Source organism: Heterodontus francisci, chromosome 3 (assembly GCF_036365525.1).
Source record: "Heterodontus francisci isolate sHetFra1 chromosome 3, sHetFra1.hap1, whole genome shotgun sequence".
In the NCBI taxonomy this organism is placed as follows: Eukaryota; Metazoa; Chordata; class Chondrichthyes; order Heterodontiformes; family Heterodontidae; genus Heterodontus; species Heterodontus francisci.
Genome location: NC_090373.1, coordinates 181501053 through 181522858, shown reverse-complemented (window position 1 = coordinate 181522858; position 21806 = coordinate 181501053). Strand labels below are relative to the sequence as shown.

Below are 21806 nucleotides of genomic sequence, written 5' to 3'. Positions count from 1 at the left end.
CAGCTTTCCCACAGGGTTGTTTCTGGTGCCTAGGGTGATGCTGGGTGGCCTGTCTGCTTTTTTTTATCAAATATTATATTTGAAAATCCATATCCACCTCATTTCCTCTATCCACTATTACTGTGTGGGATTAGACTGGTGGCTTGTGTAGAGGTGAAGCACTGGCAGAGTTGATCGTCAGAACACTCTAATTCTGTGCAATAATATTTTATGACTTCCAGTGCAGCACCACAGATATGCTGGATCTCTGTTCTGACCAAGTTAGAATGCTATTAATCACCATTCCTTGGTGCTTTCAAACATTTACTCACAATCACCCACTTATAGGACACTCTTATCAAAAATAGTTTTGGTAATCTTTTCGGTACGGTAATGGCACATTATTGCTCGGGGGCCCTCTTTTTGTTTTCTTTTATATTGATTGGCTGTCTGTGACAGGCACAATTCCGAACCAACCAGGCGGAAGTCAACCTAATGAAAGGTCATCGACCTGAAACATTAACTCTGTTTCTGTCTCCACAGATGCTGCCAGACCTGCTGAGTATTTTCAGCATCCGCAGTATTTTGCTTTTGTGTAAGAGATTAATATTTGCTGCTCTTGCACTGGTTCCCAAGAGGTAAGCGAGTTGACTGAGCCTCAGGTTTATATTTTCAGAATTACCCTCCCTGGGGGTCGGGGGGGTGGGGGTGGGGGGTGGTGGTGGTGGTTCGCAGGGTGCTCTGGTTGACATCCTCTCACGAGGCTGCTACTAATCATCACTTCAGTGGGAATAGAGAGGATAGTTCTACAGTTCTCAAGAGTTTCATGTTACCAATGACCATAAATGGTGTGACAGTATCCATTCCAGTAACTTGAGATGGAGTCAGAAGTGCCTGAATAAACTATTGTTTCATTCTCGTCAATAACAGCTAATTTAAATTGGAACTGTATTTCATCTGTCCTATCCTTTTGGCCTCCTTGTCTCGAGAGACAATGGGTAAGCCCCTACTTTGTGGAGAAGCGCCTGGAGTGGCTATAAAGGCCAATTCTAGAGTGACAGACTCTTCCAGAGGTACTGCAGGTAAAGTTGGTTGTCAGGGCTGTTACACAGTTGTCTGTCTCCTTGCACTTCTGTCTCTTTTCCTGCCAACTGCTGAGTCTCTTCGACTCGCCACTCTTTAGCCCCGCCTTTATGGCTGTCCGCCAGCTCTCGCGATCGCTGGCACCTGGCTCCCACAACTTGTGGTCAATGTCACAAGACATCATGTCGCATCTGCAAACGCCTTTAAAGCGGGGACATGGATGGCCGGTGGGTCTGATACCAGTGATGAGCTCGCTGTACAATACGTCCTTGGGGATCCTGCCATCTTCCATGTGGCTCACATGGCCAAGCCATCTCAAGCACCGCTGGCTCAGTAGGGCATACATGCTGGGGATGTTGGCTGCCTCAAGGACTTCTGTGTTGGAGATAGGGTCCTGCCATCTGATGCCAAGGATTCTCCGGAGACAGCAAAGATGGAATGTGTTGAGAGGTCGCTCTTGGCTGACATACGTTGTCCAGGCCTCGCTACCGTAGAGCAAGGTATTGAGGACACAGGCTTGAAACACTCGGACTTTTGTGTTCAGTGTCAGTGCGCCATTTTCCCACACCCTCTTGGCTAGTCTGGACATGGCAGCAGACATCTTTCCCATGCGCTTGTTGATTTCTGCATCGAGAGACAGGTTACTGGTGATAGTTGAACCTAGGTAGGTGAACTCTTGAACCACTTCCAGAGTGTGGTCCCAATATTGATGGATGGAGCATTTCTGACGTCCTGTCCCATGATGTTCGTTTTCTTGAGGCTGATGGTTAGGCCAAATTCATAGCAGGCAGCCGCAATCCTGTCGATCAGTCTCTGCAAACACTGTTCAGTGTGGGATGTTAAAGCAGCATCGTCAGCAAAGAGGAGTTCCCTGATGAGGACATTCCGTACTTTGGTCTTCGCTCTAAGACGGGCAAGGTTGAATAACCTGCCATCTGATCTTGTGTGGAGGAAAATTCCTTCTTCTGAAGGCTTAAACGCATGTGACAGCAGCAGTTAGAAGAAGATCCCAAACAGTGTAGGTGCGAGAACACAGCCCTGTTTCACACCACTCAGGATAGGAAAAGGGTCTGTTGAGGCACCGCTATGCTGAATTGTGCCTTTCATATTGTCATGGAATGTGGTGATGATACTTAGTAGCTTTGGTGGACATCTGATCTTTTCTAGTAGTCTGAAGAGACCACGTTTGCTGATGAGTTCAAAGGCTTTGGTGAGATCTATGAAGGCAATGTAGAGGGGCATCCATTCTTCACGGCATTTCTCCTGTAGCTGGAGAAAGGAGAACAGCATGTCAATGGTGGATCTCTCTGCTCGAAAGCTGCACTGTGCCTCAGGGTAGACCCGCTCAGCCAGCTTCTGGAGTCTGTTTAAAATGACTCGAGCGAAGGCTTTCCCCACTGTGCTGAGCAGGGAGATTCCACAGTAGTTGTTGCAGTCACTTCGGTCACCCTTGTTCATATAGAGGGTGATGATATTGGTATCGTGCATGTCCTATACTACTGCTCCCTCATCCCAGCACAGGCAAAGCAGTTCATGGAGTGCTGAGAGTATAGCAGGCTTGGTACACTTGATTATTTCAGGGGTAATGCCATCCTTTCCAGGGGCTTTTCCGCTGACTAGAGAATCAGTGGTGTTACTGAGCTACGATTTTGTTGGCTGTTCGTCCAGCTGGACCAACAGCCAACAAAATCGGAGCTCAGTAACGCCCTCGATTCTCTAGCCATCTGCCCTAAATGTTACAAATAAAAGGAGTTACCTTTACACTTTTTGTTTAACTCTCCTTTGTCACCTTTTTTTCCCCTCTTGAAGGTCTAATTCAGGGGCAGATCACAGAATCGCAGAATAATACAGCTCAGAAGAGGCCCTTCAGCCCATCGAGTCTGCACCAATGTATTAAAGACACCTGACCTGTCTACCTTATCCCATTTGCCAGCACTTGGCCCATAGCCTTGAATGTTATGATGTGCCAAGTGCTCATCCAGGTACTTTTTAAAGGATGTAAGGCAACCCGCCTCTACCACCCTCCCAGGCAGTGCATTCCAGACTGTCACCACCCTCTGGGTAAAAAGGTTCTTCCTCAAATCCCCCTTAAACCTCCTGCCTCTCACCTTAAACTTGTGTCCCCTAGTAACTGACCCTTCAACTAAGGGGAACAGCTGCTCCCTATCCACCCTGTCCATACCCCTCATAATCTTGTACACCTCGATCAGGTCACCCCTCAGTCTTCTCTGCTCCAGCGAAAACAACCCAAGCCTATCCAACCTCTCTTCATAACTTAAATGTTCCATCCCAGGCACCATCCTGGTGAATCACCTCTGCACACCCTCCAGTGCAATCACATCCTTCCTATAATGTGGCGACCAGAATTGCACACAGTGCTCCAGCTGTGGCCTTACCAAAATTCTATACAACTCCAACATGACCTCCCTGCTTTTGTAATCTACACCGTGATTGATAAAGGCAAGTGTCCCATATGCCTTTTTCACCACCCTATTAACCTGCCCTTCTGCCTTCAGGGATCTATGGACAAACACGCCAAGATCCCTTTGTTCCTCGGAACTTCCCAGCGTCAGGCCATTCATTGAATACTTCCGTGTCACAATACTCCTTCCAAAGTGTATCACCTCACACCTTTCAGGGTTAAATTCCATCTGCCACTTTTCTGCCCATTTGACCATCCCGCCTATATCTTCCTGTAACCCAAGACATTCAACCTCACTGTTAACCACTTGGCCAATCTTTGTGTCATCCACGAACTTACTGATCCTACCCCCCACATAGTCATCTATGTCGTTTATATAAATGGCAAACAATAGGGGACCCAGCACAGATCCCTGTGGTACGCCACTGGACAAAAAACAGCCGTCTGTCATCACTCTCTGTCTCCTACAGCTGAGCCAATTTTGAATCCACTTTATCAAGTTACCCTGTATCCCATGTGCATTTGCTTTCTTGATAAGTCTCCCATGTGGGTCCTTGTCAAAGGCTTTGCTGAAATCCATGTAAACTACATCAACTGCACTACCCTCATCTACACACCTGGTCACATGCTCAAAAAATTCAATCAAATTTGTTAGGCATGACCTCCCTCTGACAAAGCCATGCTACTATTCCTAATCAAATTTTGCCTCTCCAAGTGGAGATAGATTCTCTCCTTCAGAATTTTCTCCAATAGTTTCCCTACCACTGACGTGAGACTCACTGGTCGGTAGTTCCCTGGCTTATCTCTACAACCTTTCTTAAATAGTGGGACCACATTAGCTGTTCTCCAGTCCTCTGGCACCTCCCCAGTGGCCAGAGAGGAATTAAAAATTTGGGTCAGAGCCCCAGCAATCTCTACCCTCGCCTCCCACAGCATCCTGGGACACAAATTGTCCGGACCTGGAGATTTGTCCACTTTTAAGCCTGCCAAAACCTCCTTGTCATTCCCTGTGACAATTTGCTCAAGAACCTCACAGTCTCTCTCTCTCAGTTCCATATCTACTTCCTCATTCTCTTGGGTGAAGGCAGATGTGAAGTATTCATTCAACACCCTACCAATGTCCTCTGGCTCCACCACAGATTTCCCCCTTGGTCCCTAATGGGTCCTACTCTTTCCCTGGTTATCCTCTTCCCATTGATATACTTATAGAATATCTTGGGATATTCTATACCAGCCAGAGCTTTCTCATGTCCCTCTTTGCTCTCGTAATTGCTTTCTTAAGCTCCATCCTGCACTTTCTGTACTCCACTAATGCTTCCATTGATTTGCTCTCTTTGTATTTGCTAAAAGCCTCTCTTTTCCTACTCATTGTACCCTGAATGTTTCTGATCATCCATGGTTCTCTGGGCTTGTTGCTCCTACCTATTACCTTAGAGGGAACATGTTGGGCCTGTACCCTCCCCATTTCCTTTTTGAATGCCTCCCACTGCTCTTCTGTAGATTTCCCGACAAATAACTCTTTCCAGTCTACCTTGGCCAGATCCTGCCTTATTTTACTAAAATTCGCTCTTCCCCATTCCAAAACCTTTTTTTGCAACTTGTCTATTTCTTTCTCCATAACAAGCTTAAATTGTACCATGTTATGGTCACTCTCACCAAAATGCACCCCCACCAACACATCAACCACCTGTCCAGCTTCATTCCCCAGAATTAGGTCCAGCACTGCACCCTCCCTTATTGGATCCTCTACATATTGAGCTAAAAAGTTCTCCTGTGTACATTTTAAGAACTCCACTCCAAGTCCTTAACACGATGACTATCCCAATTAATGTTGGGAAAGTTGAAATCACCTAATATAATTACCCTATTATTATTTTTACACGCCTCTGCGAATTGCGCACATATTTGCTCCTCAATTTCCCACTGACTATCTGGGGGTCTATAATAAACACCTAGCAATGTGGCTGTCCCTTTTTTATTCCTAAACTCTACCCATAAAGTTTCATTTGATACCCCCTCCAAGATATCATCTCTCCTTACTGCAGTAACTGACTCCTTAACTAATATTGCAATGCCCCCTCCTCTTTTACCCCCTCCGCTGTCTCGCCTGAAGTAGAGGCCATCCATCCTGGTCTTACGCCCTTGAAACTTACATCCACTGTATTCCCTCTGACTTGTCTGCTTTCCTGTGTTTAGCTGTGTCCCTATTCCGCTAGGAGTCTGCGTCCCCGCCCCCTGACAAATTAGTTTAAACTCCTCCCAACAGCACTAGCAAACTCACCAGCAAGGATGTTAGTCCCCCTCTGGTTCAGATGTAGACCGTCCCGCTTGTACAGGTCCCACCTTCCCCAGAAACAGTCCCAGTGGTCCAGGAATCTAAAACCCTCCCTCTTGCACCAACTCTTAAGCCACGCATTCATCTGCGCTATTCTCCTATTTCTATTCTCGCTAGCACGTGGCACTGGGAGTAATCCAGAGATTACAACCAGAGAGGTCCTGCTTTTTAGTCTGCTGCCTAACTCCCTGAATTCTTGATGCAAGACCTCGTCCCTCTTTCTACCTATGTTATAGGCACCAACATGTACCATAACCTCTGCCTTATCACCCTCTCCCTTCAGGATGATGTATCCTAATTATTCCAGGTACTGACTGAATGGAAATTCTTTTATATTGACATAATTTCTGATCCTGTTTTGGGCAATTAATTCTATGCATTACTCTCTCCTTTCTACACTCCGTGGCCGGAAGTTGACCTTTGGTGGACAGGAGCCATGCACTGACTGAAAAGTTGGTGGCGAACCCACCTCCACCTGGCCTGGGGATCTGATCCGCATTTCGCGGTCCCCAAGCTTTCAATTGGTCTGAGACAGGACTTTCACCTCATTGAGGCAGTAAGTCCCGCCTAATGGAGCTGCTGGCCAATCAGGGGGCCGGCAGCTCTCTGTCCCAGCAGCGCCGACGGGAGCGGTGGCCACTGCTGGGACTGCAACCCAGCCATCGAAAGATGATGTTGGGGAGCCCTGGAACCAAGCCAAGTTTTTGGTGTATCGCCGGGGGTGATCGGTTGGGCCCCAGTGAGGCAAGAGTGGTGATTGGGGGGACAGGGGGCGTGTTGGGGGATTTTATTTTATTTTATTTAGAGATACAGCACTGAAACAGGCCCTTCGGCCACCGAGTCTGTAACGACCAACAACCACCCATTTATACTAATCCTACATTAATCCCTGTTTAAAGCGACTCGAGCGAAGACTTTCCCCACTATGCTGAGCAGGGAGATTCCACGGTAGTTGTTGCAGTCACCGCGGTCACCTTTGTTTTTATAGAGGGTGAAGATATTGGCATCGCGCATGTCCTGTGGTACTGCTCCCTCATCCCAATACAGGCAAAGCAGTTCGTAGAGTGCTGAGAGTATGGCAGGCTTAGCACTCTTGCTTATTTCAGGGGTAATGCCATCCTTCCCAGGGGCTTTTCCAAAGGCTAGAGAATCAATGGCATCACTGAGTTCCGATTTTGTTGGCTGTACGTCCAGCTCATCCATGACTGGCAGAGACTGGGCTGCATTCAGGGCGGTCTCAGTGACAACATTCTCCCTGGAGTACAGTTCTAGGTAGTGCTCAACCCAGCGGTCCATTTGCTTGCGTTGGTCAGTGATTGTGTCCCCTGATTTAGATTTGAGGGGGGCGATCTTCTTGATGGTTGGCCCAAAAGCTCTCTTAATACATTCATACATTCCTCTGATGTTTCCGGTGTCTGAGGCCAGCTGAATATGACTGCATAGGTGTTGCCAGTAGTCATTTGCGCAGCGCCTGGCTGTTCTTTGTGCAGCGCTCGAGTCTTCACTCGAGTCGCTTTAAACAGGCTCCAGAAGCTGGCTGAGCGTGTCTACCCTGAGGCACAGTGTGGGTTTCGAGCAGAGAGATCGACCATTGACATGCTGTTCTCCCTTCGTCAGCTACAGGAGAAATGCCGCGAACAACAGATGCCCCTCTACGTTGCTTTCATTGATCTCACCAAAGCCTTTGACCTCGTCAGCAGACGTGGTCTCTTCAGACTACTAGAAAAGATCGGATGTCCACCAAAGCTACTCAGTATCATTAGCTCATTCCATGACAATATGAAAGGCACAATTCATCATTGCGGCACCTCATCAGACCCCTTTCCTATCCTGAGTGGCGTGAAACAGGGCTGTGTTCTCGCACCTACACTGTTTGGGATCTTCTTCTCCCTGCTGCTCTCACATGCGTTCAAGTCTTCAGAAGAAGGAATTTTCCTCCACACTAGATCAGGTGACAGGTTGTTCAACCTTGCCAGTCTAAGAGCGAAGACCAAAGTACGGAAAGTCCTCATCAGGGAACTCCTCTTTGCCGACGATGCTGCATTAACATCTCACACTGAAGAGTGTCTGCAGAATCTCATCGACAGGTTTGCGGCTGCCTGCGACGAATTTGGCCTAACCATCAGCCTCAAGAAAACGAACATCATGGGACAGGACGTCAGAAATGCTCCAACCATCAATATCGGCGACCACACTCTGGAAGTGGTTCAAGAGTTCACCTACCTAGGCTCAACTGTCACTAGTAACCTGTCTCTCGATGCAGAAATCACAAGCGCATGGGAAAGGCTTCCACTGCTATATCCAGACTGGCCAAGAGAGTGTGGGAAAATGGTGCACTGACACGGAACACAAAAGTCCGAGTGTATCAAGCCTGTGTCCTCAGTACCTTGCTCTACGGCAGCGAGGCCTGGACAACGTATGTCAGCCAAGAGCGACGTCTCAATTCATTCCATCTTCGCTGCCTTCGGAGAATACTTGGCATCAGGTGGCAGGACCGTATCTCCAACACAGAAGTCCTCGAGGCAGCCAACATCCCCAGCTTATACATACTACTGAGTCAGCGGCGCTTGAGATGGCTTGGCCATGTGAGCCGCATGGAAGATGGCAGGACCCCCAAGGGCACATTGTACAATGAGCTCGCCACTGGTATCAGACCTACCGGCCGTCCCTGTCTCCGCTTTAAAGACGGCTGCAAACGCGGCATGAAGTCTTGTGACATTGATCACAAGTTGTGGGAGTCAGTTGCCAGCGATCGCCAGAGCTGGCGGACAGCCATAAAGGCAGGGCTAAAGAGTGGCGAGTCGAAGAGACTTAGCAGTTGGCAGGAAAAAAGACAGAAGCGCAAGGGGAGAGCCAACTGTGTAACAGCCCCAACAACCAATTTTATCTGCAGCACCTGTGGAAGAGTCTGTCACTGTAGTATTGGCCTTTATAGCCACTCCAGGCGCTGCTCCACACACCACTGATCACCTCCAGGTGCTTACCCATTGTCTCTCGAGACAAGGAGGCCAAAGAAGAAGAAGAACATTAATCCCATATTCCCTACCACATGGTGGGGACCGATGGGGGTGGTTGGGGCAGTGGGGGCCCTTGTGGGGCACAGGGTGCCTGATCATGAGGCCCCCCCCCCAGGCCGTCAGAGAGCCGCCTGCTTTAGTCAGGTGACTTCTCTTGGGCCTGGGCCGCCTGACTAGCCATGGGTAAAATCCCTTGGCAGCAGGTGGAGGCCTTAAGTGGCCAGTTAAGGGCCTTGATTGGCCTGGGGCAGGCAGACTGTTTTTCGCTGCTGCTGGCCTGCATAAAGTGGAGGCGGGAATGGGTCGAGCCTCCTGCTCCATTTTACGCCCCCCTCCTGCCACCTTCCTGCTCTTTGGGGGAGGGGTAAAATTTTGGCCCATGTCTCTGGAGCACTGCTGGACTGTACTGTTAATACCAAATCCCAAAAGTGAAAGATTGGGCCCCTCATTTAGTTAACCTGCGGGTATAAACCAATGACACACTTGAGAATAAATTTTCTTCTGGGTCTGTGTCACATTTTGGGATTTTCGCATTGTTCTGAACCCAAGAAAATACCCAATCGGCCATACCTGCTTAATGGGTTCTCTATGTTCTGGGGTGCAAATTTCTGCCTGATATCTAAATAAATGATACAGAGTCACAAGGATTGAAACACAACACTCTGTACACTGACTACTGGAATGTATAACCTCATTCTCCTCTTTTTGAATGCAAACTGAATATGCAGTCTTACCAGAGCAAGGGTCAGGCTCTGAATCAACAAATGGTTTATTTACATAAGACAAATGAATAAACAGTATCACAATATTACTCTCCTCGAAAAATAAAGACATCATTTGCTTTCACTTTAACCATAGACTTTAACCACAGAAGTTAATATGCTGTAGCTTCAATCTTCATTAACTTTGTTTGTTCTTGGGATGTGAGCATCGCTGGCAAGACCAGCATTTATTGCACATCCCTAATTACGCTTGAGAAGGTGATGGTGAACTGCCTTCTCGAACCGCTGCAGTCCATGTGGTGTAGGTACGCCCACAGTGCTTTTTTCTGTAGCGATTTGATAAACTGAGTGGCTTGCTAGGCCAGTTCAAAGGGCAGTTAAGAAGAGTCAACCACATTGCTGTAGTTCTGGAGTCACGGGTAAACCAGACCAGGGTAGGATGACAGATTTCTTCTCCTGAAGGACATTAGCGAACCAGTTGCATGTTTACGACAATCCGATAGTTTTATGATCATTATTAATGAGACTAGGATTTTATTCAGATTAATTGATTTAAATTCCCCCAGCTGCCTATTGCTAGGTGAGCATAAAAACTTTGCAGTAGTTACTCATGAGACTAAAATAGTAATGTATACTGGGCTCTCTTGTAAAACAGGATTCCCATAGAAATACAATCTCATCTCTTGAACTAGGACAGAACAAAAGGCAGTAGAATTATCACTCAATTACATTAGATCAAACAGCCATTCATCAATATTTAAATAGTTAACGGACCTTTGACAATAGCAAGATTTTTCTGATTCTTTTCTTAGGCAGTCCCTTGGGAACGAGGATGACTTTCTTCCACTCCAGGATTGTGGGTCCTTAGTTGACTGAATAGTCCAATTCTGAATCCGCACACTCTGCCACAGGTGGAGCAGATGGTGTTTGGTGAGGCGAGTGAATGGGATGCTCGAAATTCCAAATGCTCCTTTGCACATGTACAACTAACTACACTCCAGGACACCAGAAGAGTTGTAAGAGACTACCAGGAGGGCAGAGGAAATGCTACAAGGATTCCTTAAAACTGAAGTTTGAATGGTTTGCACTTGGATGCTGCCTGGGCATGTTGACGTTGTTCGAACAAGCTGGCACCATCGTGGATGCTTCTCCATTTTGGGTGGTCTCGGGCAAGAGATTCCCATGAATCACTGAAGATGTCACATTTTTTCAGGGAGGCTTTAAGGGCATCCTTGTCACGTTTCCTCTGCCCTCCTGGTAGCCTCTTGCCGTGACGGAGCTCGGAGTAGAAAGCTTGTTTTGGAAGTCTTGTGTCAGGCATGCAGACAATGTGGCCCACCCAGCATAACTGACTAGCCATGACCAGTGTCTCAATACTGGGGATGTTGGCCTGAGAGAGGACACTGATATTGGAGCACCTGTCCTGCCACTGAATTTGCAGGATCTTGCGGAGGCACTGCTGGTGATATCTCTCCAGGGCTTTGAGATGTCTGCTGTACAGTGTCCATGTTTCTGACGCATACGGGAGGGCAGGTAATACTGCGGCCCTGTAGACCATGAGCTTGGTGCCAGGTTTGAGGTCTTTGTTGTCAAACACTCTTTTCCTTAAGACGACTGAAGGCTACGCTGGTGCATTGGAGGCGATACTGAGTTTCATCGTCGATGTCTGCCCTTGCTGAGAGGAGGCTCCCAAGGTATGGGAAGTGAGCCACATTGTCCAGTGGTTCGCTGTGGATCTTGCTAGTTGGGGGGTAGTGATTTCTGATTAAATACAACACCTCTGACCAATAAAACCATTCACAGTTCCGCTCCCACCCCTTTCCTGTTATGTTGGTTGTAGAAAATCACAAGTAGTCGAGCTCTGGAAGCCAAATTCTCTAATGTCAGTTGATGACTTACCTGTTGAGAATTACTTTTTGGATGTTAATTTTTTACATGCTGTTTCTAGCAATACAAAATACATGTTAAAAATTAACAAACAAGAAGTTATTGTATGTCACAGTTTACAGTTGCTATTGATTGACTTATACCAGGAAGTTCAGCTAAGAGCAGAGTTAATGCACATATAGAGGCATTTGTACAGACAGTTGTAAGGCAAACTCTTTGGCGAGAGAAAGCAAAATTTGCCGATTTGCTAGTAAATGGTCACTGATGGAGTCAGGTGTCACTTTTGTTATGATTATATCACAAGCAAGTGACAGGATACCATTTGCACATTAATTACATTATTATGCAGTGTTTATGTAGTAAGAAAGGAAGGAGCACAGAGAGACACCAACCTGTGTACAGATAACACTAGTGGAACTTCCTAAGACATTCCTTGTGGGTAGGGAGTGGTCTGGAGTGTGGTGGTGAAGTTTAGTTGCAAAGTTGATCTGTTCCTTTCAGGCAATTTCTCTAAATAGGAAAATCTGGGTAACTGCAGTTATTTAAACGGTTAAGGTCAGCGGGAGTTGTAACTGACTGTACATTTCAGGAACCTGGTTAGGATTATTTGGCATTTAACAAGTGATATCTGAAGTGTGGCAGACTCGCACTAACCATACATATATATATATATATATGTGTGTGTGTGTGTGTATGTATCACATTAGCATGCACTTCCTGTGTCAACTTATTCCAGTATAAATTCCCATGTCCGCATATATAATGGTGATCGCCTATGGTAACTTGTCACACTGTTTTTATACACTCCTATCAATGGCAATGTTGTGGTGCGTCAATCAGTACTGCAAAGAAAACTACTCAAATTGTGTCTATGTCTCTGCTTTCCATATTGTTATTTAACCATAAATAATATCAATTCAACGTTATATACAAATAACCTTAAGATATCAACTGAATTACATTTGCATGACGTGGACCACTTATCCTTGCTTGCCAACCCTACTTAGACTGAAAAATATCCTGGAATGCCATGATATAATTATTTAAATTATGCATATGTGTGAGAGAATTAAGTGTTGATTCTGCTGAACATGCCTCCATTTTAAGACCCAGGAGTGAAGATGCTTTGATAACTAGCTTCAATTTTTCATTTAGCTTTTTTGTTTTGTCAATTGCAGCTATTGAAGTGCTCATGCCCAACTTCAGTGTTTTGTCAGTCCTTTCGTTTCTTCCCAAGAGGAGAGTCTGATGGAAGTGATGACTCAATGTTTTGGTGAAGCCAGCAGCTGCTTGTTGCATTTCTTTTTATCTTGAGGACAAAACTCTATTCCTCCCCCTTTCATTTTTCTTCATACAGTGTTCCAAATTCGGCAGAGATGGACAGTGATGCTGCACCAGGGATCCCCCCAGTTCCTAATCCCACCTCGCCATCTGAGGCAGTGCTACACTTTCTGTTGAGATGTGAAACCGTGGCCTTTTCGGGCCAATAAAAGATCCCACGGCATTATTTAAGAACAACAAAGGAGGTTTCCTGGCCAATATTTATCCCTCAATCAACATCACTAAAACAGATGATATTGTCATTTATTTCATTGCTGCTTGTGGGACCCTGCTGTGCACAAATTGGCTGTCCCATTCTCTTACATTACAAGAATGACTACATTTCTAAAATAATTCATGGGCTTTGAAGCACTTTGAGACATCCTGAGATTGTGAAAAGTGCTACATAAATGCAGGTTATTTCTTAAGTTAACTCTGTTTCTCTCTACACAGATGCTGCCAGACCTGCTGAGTATTTCCGGCACTTTCTGTTCTCATTTCAGAGTTCCAGCAACCGCAGTATTTTGTTCTTGTTTATTTCCTTCCTGAATAAGATGACAGTGAAAATGCCAGACATTCCAACAGCAAGGTTTCTCATTTCTGTCCTTGTTCTTGCACTCAGTTGGAATTGGTTTTCCGATGAGACTTCACAATGCATTGGCCAGATCTCATACTTAAGAATGGTTTGTGCAGTTCCAGTCACCTTCACTTCAGAATGATCATAAATACATCAGAGGGTGCAGAGATCAACATGAGTGACTAAGTGTAAAGTGGAGCTGTGAGAAAACATTACAGAAGCTCAGAAGAGGGCTGAAATTATATAAAGTATTAACTGATATTGATGAGGTGAATTGAAAATGCCAGTCAGGGTAGTAAAAGAGGCAATAAACTTAAATTATTTAGTGAAAAGTAAATTAAAAGTGACCATTGTTATGATGGTGCTTCTATATTTTTAAAGTTTTTTTTGAGGACCCATGTATTTTAAAATTATGGACATTGTTTTATTTGGGAAAATTGAAAAGGATTCCATGGATGTTTTTTCACTGGGGTCACTGAAAGGACACTGAAGGGTCTTGTTTGAAAACATTTACTGGAAGTGAACTATCTTCAGATAACTACCCAGCAGGGGCTTTTTGACTTGGTGGCAATGTTTACAGAGAAGTGACAGGTCAAGATTTATAGGGGTCAGGAGGCTTGACTCTTGAGATATTGTTTTCGGTTTCGCTTTGGACAATGTGTTGGGGTGTACACTGTTTTGAAAGCAGTTGGAGAAAACCAGCCAAGAGAGCAGCCACAATCAGCTCATCCTCTTCCATCTCTTTGAGAACTTTCTGAGAATCAAGTGTAAGTAACAGAGAAATTGATGCTGCATTTCTCCTGAAAAGCCTGTCAGAAACCCCTGTTGTCACATTTCTCCTGGAAAGCCTGCCAAACTGATGTTCAACGTCACCTGAAAAGAATTGTTCCCGCGAGATCCCAGTGACAGCAGTCTACACATACTTGGGATGCCAAGCCAAAAAGGGACAACTGGCATCTTTCCATAATCTCTTTTCTTCACAAATTAGCAAGTATTTGGCCCAAGTATTCTTTTTTGTCTTTTTTTGTAACAGAGCTCTAAAGAGAAAATATTTTTTTGTAAGGGACTAAGGTAAGTGGTAACTTTCATATTTCACTCTGTGTGTTAATGCTTTGCTTTGTTACTGGCTATGTCTAGTTGGTGTATTTTATTCTGGGATAAAGAGTAGAGTCTGTGATTAACTGTATTAGTAACTGGATAAACGTTTAACTATATGTTGTGACCTATGGAGAAGTGGAACTAGAAAAGACAGTGCACTCCTCTCATCTCAGTTGTAATTTCTTTACTCAGAGTGAGAAATGTTTGGGATAATCTTCCAGGTAAGGTAGTGAAATGAAAGACAGTGTAGTTAGACGCTGAGCTATTGGACACTAGAAAGACAAACTCAATGCACCTAATGCCCTTTTCTGAACTTTGAATGTCTTTAGTGTTCTTACATATAGACCCGTACCTTTAAATGTGTTAACTCTTAGAATTTCACATGTGTTAGACTAGTCTAACTAATGGGCTGCAGTTGACAGTCTGTGAGTTATATGGATGTCATAATGCAAAATGCAAGTTCTGAAACATTAGCTGTTATGTTCTCCACCCTTCCCCACTGCTCTTCTTTGCACAGTGCCAAGGGATCTTTTATTGCCTGATGGGGCCTCGGTTTCACATCTCAGCTGAAAGCCGGCATCTCTGACAGTGTAGCACTCCCTCAGATAGTGAGGTGGGATTAGGAATTTTACATGGGAATACTGAGAGCACATTCCCAGTGCTCCATGGTACAGCATAATGATACACAAGAGAGCAATTAAAATATTTGAGATTGAGGGATTGGATTATGAAGAGCAATTATGTAAATTGGACCCCTCACTGTAGAGAAGGTTGAGGTGATATGATTGCTTTTTTAGTATTCTAAAGGGAGCAGATATTTTCAACTACAGCAAACTGCTTCTCCTTGTCCAGATCAGTGCAACCAGAGGATAGGCCTGCACTTGGAGGTAAATGCAAAACTAATTTCAATGAGTTTGTGATCAATCTATTGTCATGATCCTTTTTTTTGGGAAAATATACAGTGTGCCTTTAAGGTTGTAAGAGATCAGTACTCCTTTAAGGCAGCCAGCTTCAGAAGTTACCAAGTGAAGGTGCATCTTGGTTGCCTGGATACAACCATACAAAGAGGGACAACAGGACATATAATGTTGCCGTTTAACTTTTAAAAGACTGGCTTTGCAGAGACAGACACAGACAATTCTGGCACGTGTTTATTTAAACCCTATTTATTATTCTCTCTCAGAATTCTGAAGTCGAGCCAGATTAATTCTTTTCAAAAAAAATTGTTGATCAGTGTTCATCATTGGAAAAAGGAGAGTTTGATGCTTCAACAACTGAACTGTAATTGCTGAACTCCTATTGACTGATTCATCAGGCCTTGGAAGACTTCAAGCAACCTTGGACTGTTCCACATCCGAAGAGTCCACTTCATCTGCAAAGACTTTAATGTTCTAATGTTTTTCGGGCAGCTAATTAAACATCAAACTTCCAATAGTTTGGGTATAGACTTGCAGGTTGATAGGTAAATTGGCCATTATAAATTGCCCCGAGTATAGGTAGGTGGTGGGGATGTGGTAGGAATATGGGATTAATGTAGGATTAGTATAAATGGGTGGTTGATGGTCAGCACAGACTCAGAGGGCCGAAGGGCCTGTTTCAGTGCTGTATCTCTAAACAAAAAATAATATATGTTTGTGAATGTGGGAGTTAGGCTTTTAAATAAGTTATAATGTCTTTAGATATTGGTTTATATTAGTGTTTAAGATTGTAGTTTTTTCCCCCTAATAAACAGTTAATTTGTTTATCTAAAGATACCTGGTTTGGTTCGCCTCATTCGTTATTAGATTGTTCAATTTGGCTGCTGCTTTCTTTGATTTGGAAACCTTAAAGATATATGTTATTCAACCTATGGGGCAGCAGGACTGAATTGACAGTGCGTTGCTCCCACTTCAATCAGAATCATATATTTTAATTGGGGGGCTTTTTTCCTGAGTGGTCGTGCCAAATGCATCATACTTCCGAGGGAGATGATGGAAGCAGTTAGTTTTGATTCAAATTAGATTTCTTTCAGAAAATATTTTAGGATACTGTATGTGAGTAATTTGAGACATATGTGGTAAGCATAACATGCTGGCTAGAACAGGTGACTTTGGACCTATGTATTCCAAAACTCTCCACTAAGGCTTTTCCTCACCACATGTCTGAGTTTGTTGTGGTCTAATTGATAGCAACTGATTGCTACGATCAGTCAACCACTCCATTATTATATCATGTGACTTCCAGGATGACTGAAAGCAAACTAGCTGGACCATGGTCTTTTGTTGTCCAGCAATGTCTATGTTCCTATGATACTCCAGAAAATTGTTTCCTTAAAGTAGAAAGCAGATCCAGGCATAAACATACACTGAATTAAACCATTGCTGGAGTAAGGATGCAGGGAGTTAGGAGATCTCCCACTTTCCCACAGCCTCCTGAAATGACATGTCCATGTAGCAGACAGTTAAAGTAGGTTGCCACTTGCCTATAGAATCACAGAATGATACCTACAAAATGCTTAAACGGATAGACAGGGTAGATACAGGTAAGATGTTTCCCTTAGTTGGAGAGTCTAGAACCAGGGGTCACAATTTCAAAATAAGGGGGGGGGGGGGTGGGTTCCACTTAGGACAGAGATAAGGAGAAATTTCTTTACTGAGAGGGTTGTGGAACCTCAGTCATTGAGTATGTTTAAAGTAGAGGTTGACAGATTTCAAAAACCCACGACATAAAGGGATTTGGGGATAATGTGGGAAAAAGGGATAGAAGTGGATGATCAGTCATGATGGTATTGAATGGTGGAGCAGGTTCGATAGGCTGAATAGGCTACTCATGCTCCTATGTTTCTATACAGTACAGAAAGAGACCATTTGGCCAATCATGCCTGTGCAGACTCTTTGATAGAGCTATCCTACTAGTTCCACTTCTCTGGTCTTTCCTTATAGTCCTGTAAATTTATTCCTTTCAAAAATTTATCAAATTCTCTTTTGAATTTTACTTCTGAATCTGCTTCCATCACCCTGTTAGGCAATGCATTCCATGTCACAACAACTTGCTCCGTGAAAAAAGTTTGCTGATGTTGCCTCCAGTTCTTGAGTATTTTAGTATCTGTACACGAAAGGAAAAAAATTAAGACTTAAACCAATACACTTTAATTGTGACTTGCTTAGAATGATATTCCTAATTCATTATGCCCAATTATTCCCAACAACAATGGCTGGCATATTTCTTCCAGTACTTCGCATTCATGTTACATAGTTCATTTGTGAATCACTAACTGTACAGCAGAGGCTTCTCACAACCACAATTACATTTCAGTGAAATCCTAGAGGCAACACTGAGGCTGAACCTCCTCAGGGTTTGTCCCAATCCACTGCCGTAACGGAGTGTGAAATATTGGATGGGATAACATAGTGAGAGAGGAAATGTTTAGGGGTTTAGCATCTTTGAATGTAGGTAAATCAGCAGGACTGGATGAAATGTATCCCAGGCTGTTAAGAGAAGCAAGGGAGGAAATAACAGCAGCTCTGACCAACATTTCCAATTCTCTCTGACGACAGACATGGAATTGGAGGATGGCTAACATTATACCATTGTTTACAAAGGGATAAAGAAATAGACAAAGTAATTAAAGGCCAGTCAGACTAACCTCAGTAGTGGGAAAATTATTGGAAAAAATTCTGAGGGACAATATTAATCATCATTTAGAGAGGTGTGGATTAATCATGGACAGTCAGCACAGATCCATTAAGGGAAGGTGGTATCTAACAAATTTTTTGAGGAGGGTGCCCTGTTTGATATAGTCTACCATGGATTTAAGAGAGGCTTTTCACAAAGTCCTACAGGACAGACTAATCAGAAAAGTAAAAGCCCATGGGATCCAAGAGCAAGTGGCAAGTTGGATCCAAAATCAGCTCAGCAGGAGGAAGCAAAGGGGCAGATGTTTTTGCGATAAAAAGACTGTTTCCAGTGGGGTTCCGCACGGCTCAGTACTAGGTCGCTTGCTTTTCTGTAGGATGCATAATTAAGAAGTTTACAGATGATACAAAAATTGGCTGTGTGTTGATAATGAGGAAGGTGGTTATAGATTGTAGGAAGATACCGACTGGTCAGTAGGCAGAAAAATGGCAAATGGAATTCAATCCAGAGAAGTGTGAGGTAATGCAGTTGGGGAGGGCAAACAAGGCAAGGGAATACACAATGAATGATAGGATACTGAGAAGTGTGGAGGAGCAGAGGGACCTTGGAGTGCATGTCCACAGATCCCTGAAGTTAGTAGGACAGGTGGTCAAGTAGGCATATGGGATACTTTCCTTTATTATCCAAGGCACAGAATATAAGAGCTGGGAGGTTAGCTAGAACTGCATAAAACACTAGTTAGACTGCAGCTAGAGTATCGTCTACAGTTTTAATCACCTCATAACAGGAAGGATGTGATTGCACTAGAGAGGGTACAGAGGAGATTTACGAGGAATTTTATCTATGAGGAAAGACTGGATAGGCTGGGATTGTACTCTTTGGAACAGAGGAGGCTGAGGGGAGATTTTATTGAGGTGTATAAAAATTATAAGGGGCCTAGATAGACTGCATAGAAAGGCCTTATTTCCTTCAGCATAGAGGTCAATAACCAGGGGGCATAGATTTAAAGTAATTGGTAGAAGGATTAGAGGGGAATTGAGGAGAAATTTTTTTCAAAGGTTGGTAGGGGTCTGAAACTCATTGCCTGAAAGGGTGGTAGTGGCAGAAACACTCATGGCATTTAAAAAATACTTGGATATGCAGTAACCTACAAGGCTAAGGACCAAGTGCTTGAAAGTAGGATTAGGCTGGATAGCTCTTTCTTGGCTGCCACAGACACGATGAGCTGAATGGCCTCCTTCTATGCCGTAAATTTCTCTAACTCTAACAATGGTGCAAGTTCAGAGGAAACCCTTGCGCATGTTAAGTTACAGCAGTGGAGTGGAGTGGGAGAAGCTATGAGGGAATTCACCCCCTAAGTAAGCTCTATACCAGTAATTCACTCTATATGCTTTACATGAGTCTGTTAAAGTAATTCAGCTCCTAAGCAAACATTACACTAGTAATTTGCCTGCCACCCAACAATGGTTTATATCAGTAATTCATCCACTTAATATGCTTTGCACTGGTAATTCACCCCTTAAGTTAACTTTACACCAGTAATTCACTCCCTAAGTAAGCTTTACATTGGTAATTCACCGCTAAGTAAGCTCTACACTTATGTTTCATTCCTTAAGTTTGCTTTACATTAATGAAAATACACCATGTTCACTCTGCCTTTACACACAGTCGTTGTGCATGTTTAAGCATCTACCTACTTAAGCCGATTTCAATTCTGTGTCAGTGAAGTCATGTGCACTTCACTCCAAGTTACTGACACTTGGAATTAATCTCTTACGGGATAGTGGCAGTTACAGCCTCAAATCCACTTGGGAGAAGGTTAGATGTTGTGATGGGGAGTGCTGGTTCATGTCCTACGACACCAGTTGGCCCCCTCCATCCATGATCTTGTTTGTCTCAGCTGGGAGCTAAATGGTGATTTTGTTTCTCTTCCTGTTGAGCTCAGAGTAAGTATTTTAATTTTGTAGGGAGAATAGAAATAGAAAACAGGCAAACACTGAAAATATAAAGTAGGAACATAACATTCAGGAAATAAACAGCAGGACTGAATAGAGAGGGTGGAATCCTTTATCAAAATTGAGATAAAGGGTTTTGTCCAAAACAGTAGCTTGTATTTTTTTTCCCTTTCAGATGTCTTTACTCAATAGTCTATAAGGATGCACTGGATTGCCCAGTGACATTAACTAAGCAAATAAGTGTGCCGCCCCCTTTTTAGAGGGGCAGTACTAGTAAGAACTTAACCATAAGAAAAAGAAAACTTAGAAAACTAAATAACATATTGCCAGCGTCCACTATACATACAGTGCCCGCTGACCATAGAAAGCTTCATTTCAGTGTGTGTGTGCATGGTGATGGTGATAATGCATTAAGTGGAACCAGAGGGCATGGACTGCTTAACCTGTCCTCACGATACTCTCTGACCCCTCACGTCCCATGATGCATTGCCTGCCCCATCAGTCCACTCCCCGTTATTAGATTACCCAACAAAAATACTCCTTGGGCTTGTTAGTTTTGCTGGATATTAGTTTGACAGTAGTGTTCACCTTTGATGTCCAAATGTGTCATTGTCACAAGGGGCTGAGCCTTAGGACTCCTTCTCCCCCCCACCCCACCCCCCACTTGAGGTACAGGTCATGCAGGTGGAATATAGGGCTGATGATGCAAGCCAAGGTTCCAATTATAGTTATGCATCGTGAAGTCCCAGCGACAGGAAAACTGGAATCATGCAGCCCATGATTAGTGTCAGGCTCTCCAGAACACCCAGGCCCTTCTTGTCACTGCTGTTGTTGACCCTGTGGTGACCTTGGCTGCTGACTTCAGGCAGCACATGCACAGATGCAACATACAGAAATGTCCCAGCGGAGAAGAGCAGCCCGATGCCGGTGGCCTTGGTCTGGTGCAGTGAGCCGATGCTGCTCTGTGGGGGAGAGGGAAGAAAAGAACGGTCACATTCAAAGAACCTAGGTCTTCCAACTTGTACTGGCTGGTTCGCTACAAAGTCCATCGGTAAACTAATCCAGCTCCCGTGCTTGCACTCTGCTGCAACTGGCAAACAGATGGTTCAAGGGCACAGATTTAAAACAGTCTGATTTTGGTAAGGGAGAGAGACGGAGAGCGAGAAGAAGGGAGGTAGGGAGGGAGTGAAGAAGAGCAGAAAAGAGAGGGGAAGAGAAACGAGGGAGACAAAAAGTATTTGGGAGGGACGGGAGAGGGGAAGAGAGGTACAGAAAGCATGGAAGGAAGGAAGGAGGTAAAATACAGGGAAAAAGGAATGGTGAAAGGAGGAAAGGAAATGAAAGAGGAGAAAAATCAAGGGTGAGAAGAAAGAGAAAAAAGAAAATAACGTGTTATGATGGTGCTTCTATATTTTTTGTGAAGTTTTTTTTGGGGACTCATATTTTAGAATAATGGACATTGGGAAAACGGAAAAGGATTCCATGGATTTTTTTTTTTCCACTGGGGCCATCAGAAGGTCTTTGGATTTGGTTTGCAAACAACCCTTACTGGAAGTCACCTGTCTTCAGATAAATACCCAGCAGGGTTTTGTTTTGAATTGGAGAAGATGTTTAGAGAAATGACATGTCAAGATTTATAGGGGGCAGGAGGCTTGGCTCTTGAGATATTGTTTTTGGTTTCACTTTGGACAATGTGTTGGGGTGTGAACTGTTTGAAGGCAGTTGGAGAAAACCAGCCAAGAGAGCAGCCACCATTAGCTCACCCTCTTCCAGCTCCTTGAGAACTTCCTAAGAAT

At 44.2% G+C, this 21806-nt stretch overlaps 1 protein-coding gene across 2 annotated transcripts in view; it reads right to left on the bottom strand.

The window, feature by feature from the left end:
• Nucleotides 1–9616: 9616 nt before the first annotated feature.
• The window catches only part of LOC137365033 (zinc transporter ZIP9-like), a 160088-nt gene continuing 147898 nt past the window's right edge, over nucleotides 9617–21806 (bottom strand). The window contains exon 7 of one of the 2 annotated variants that reach the window (XM_068027896.1): nucleotides 9617–17524. In XM_068027896.1, coding sequence (XP_067883997.1) covers nucleotides 17459–17524 — 66 coding nt within the window. In that variant the 3' untranslated portion in view covers nucleotides 9617–17458. Of the gene's footprint in view, nucleotides 17525–17552; nucleotides 20973–21806 lie in introns of those variants that run through there. The other variant, XM_068027895.1, reaches the window with a different exon arrangement.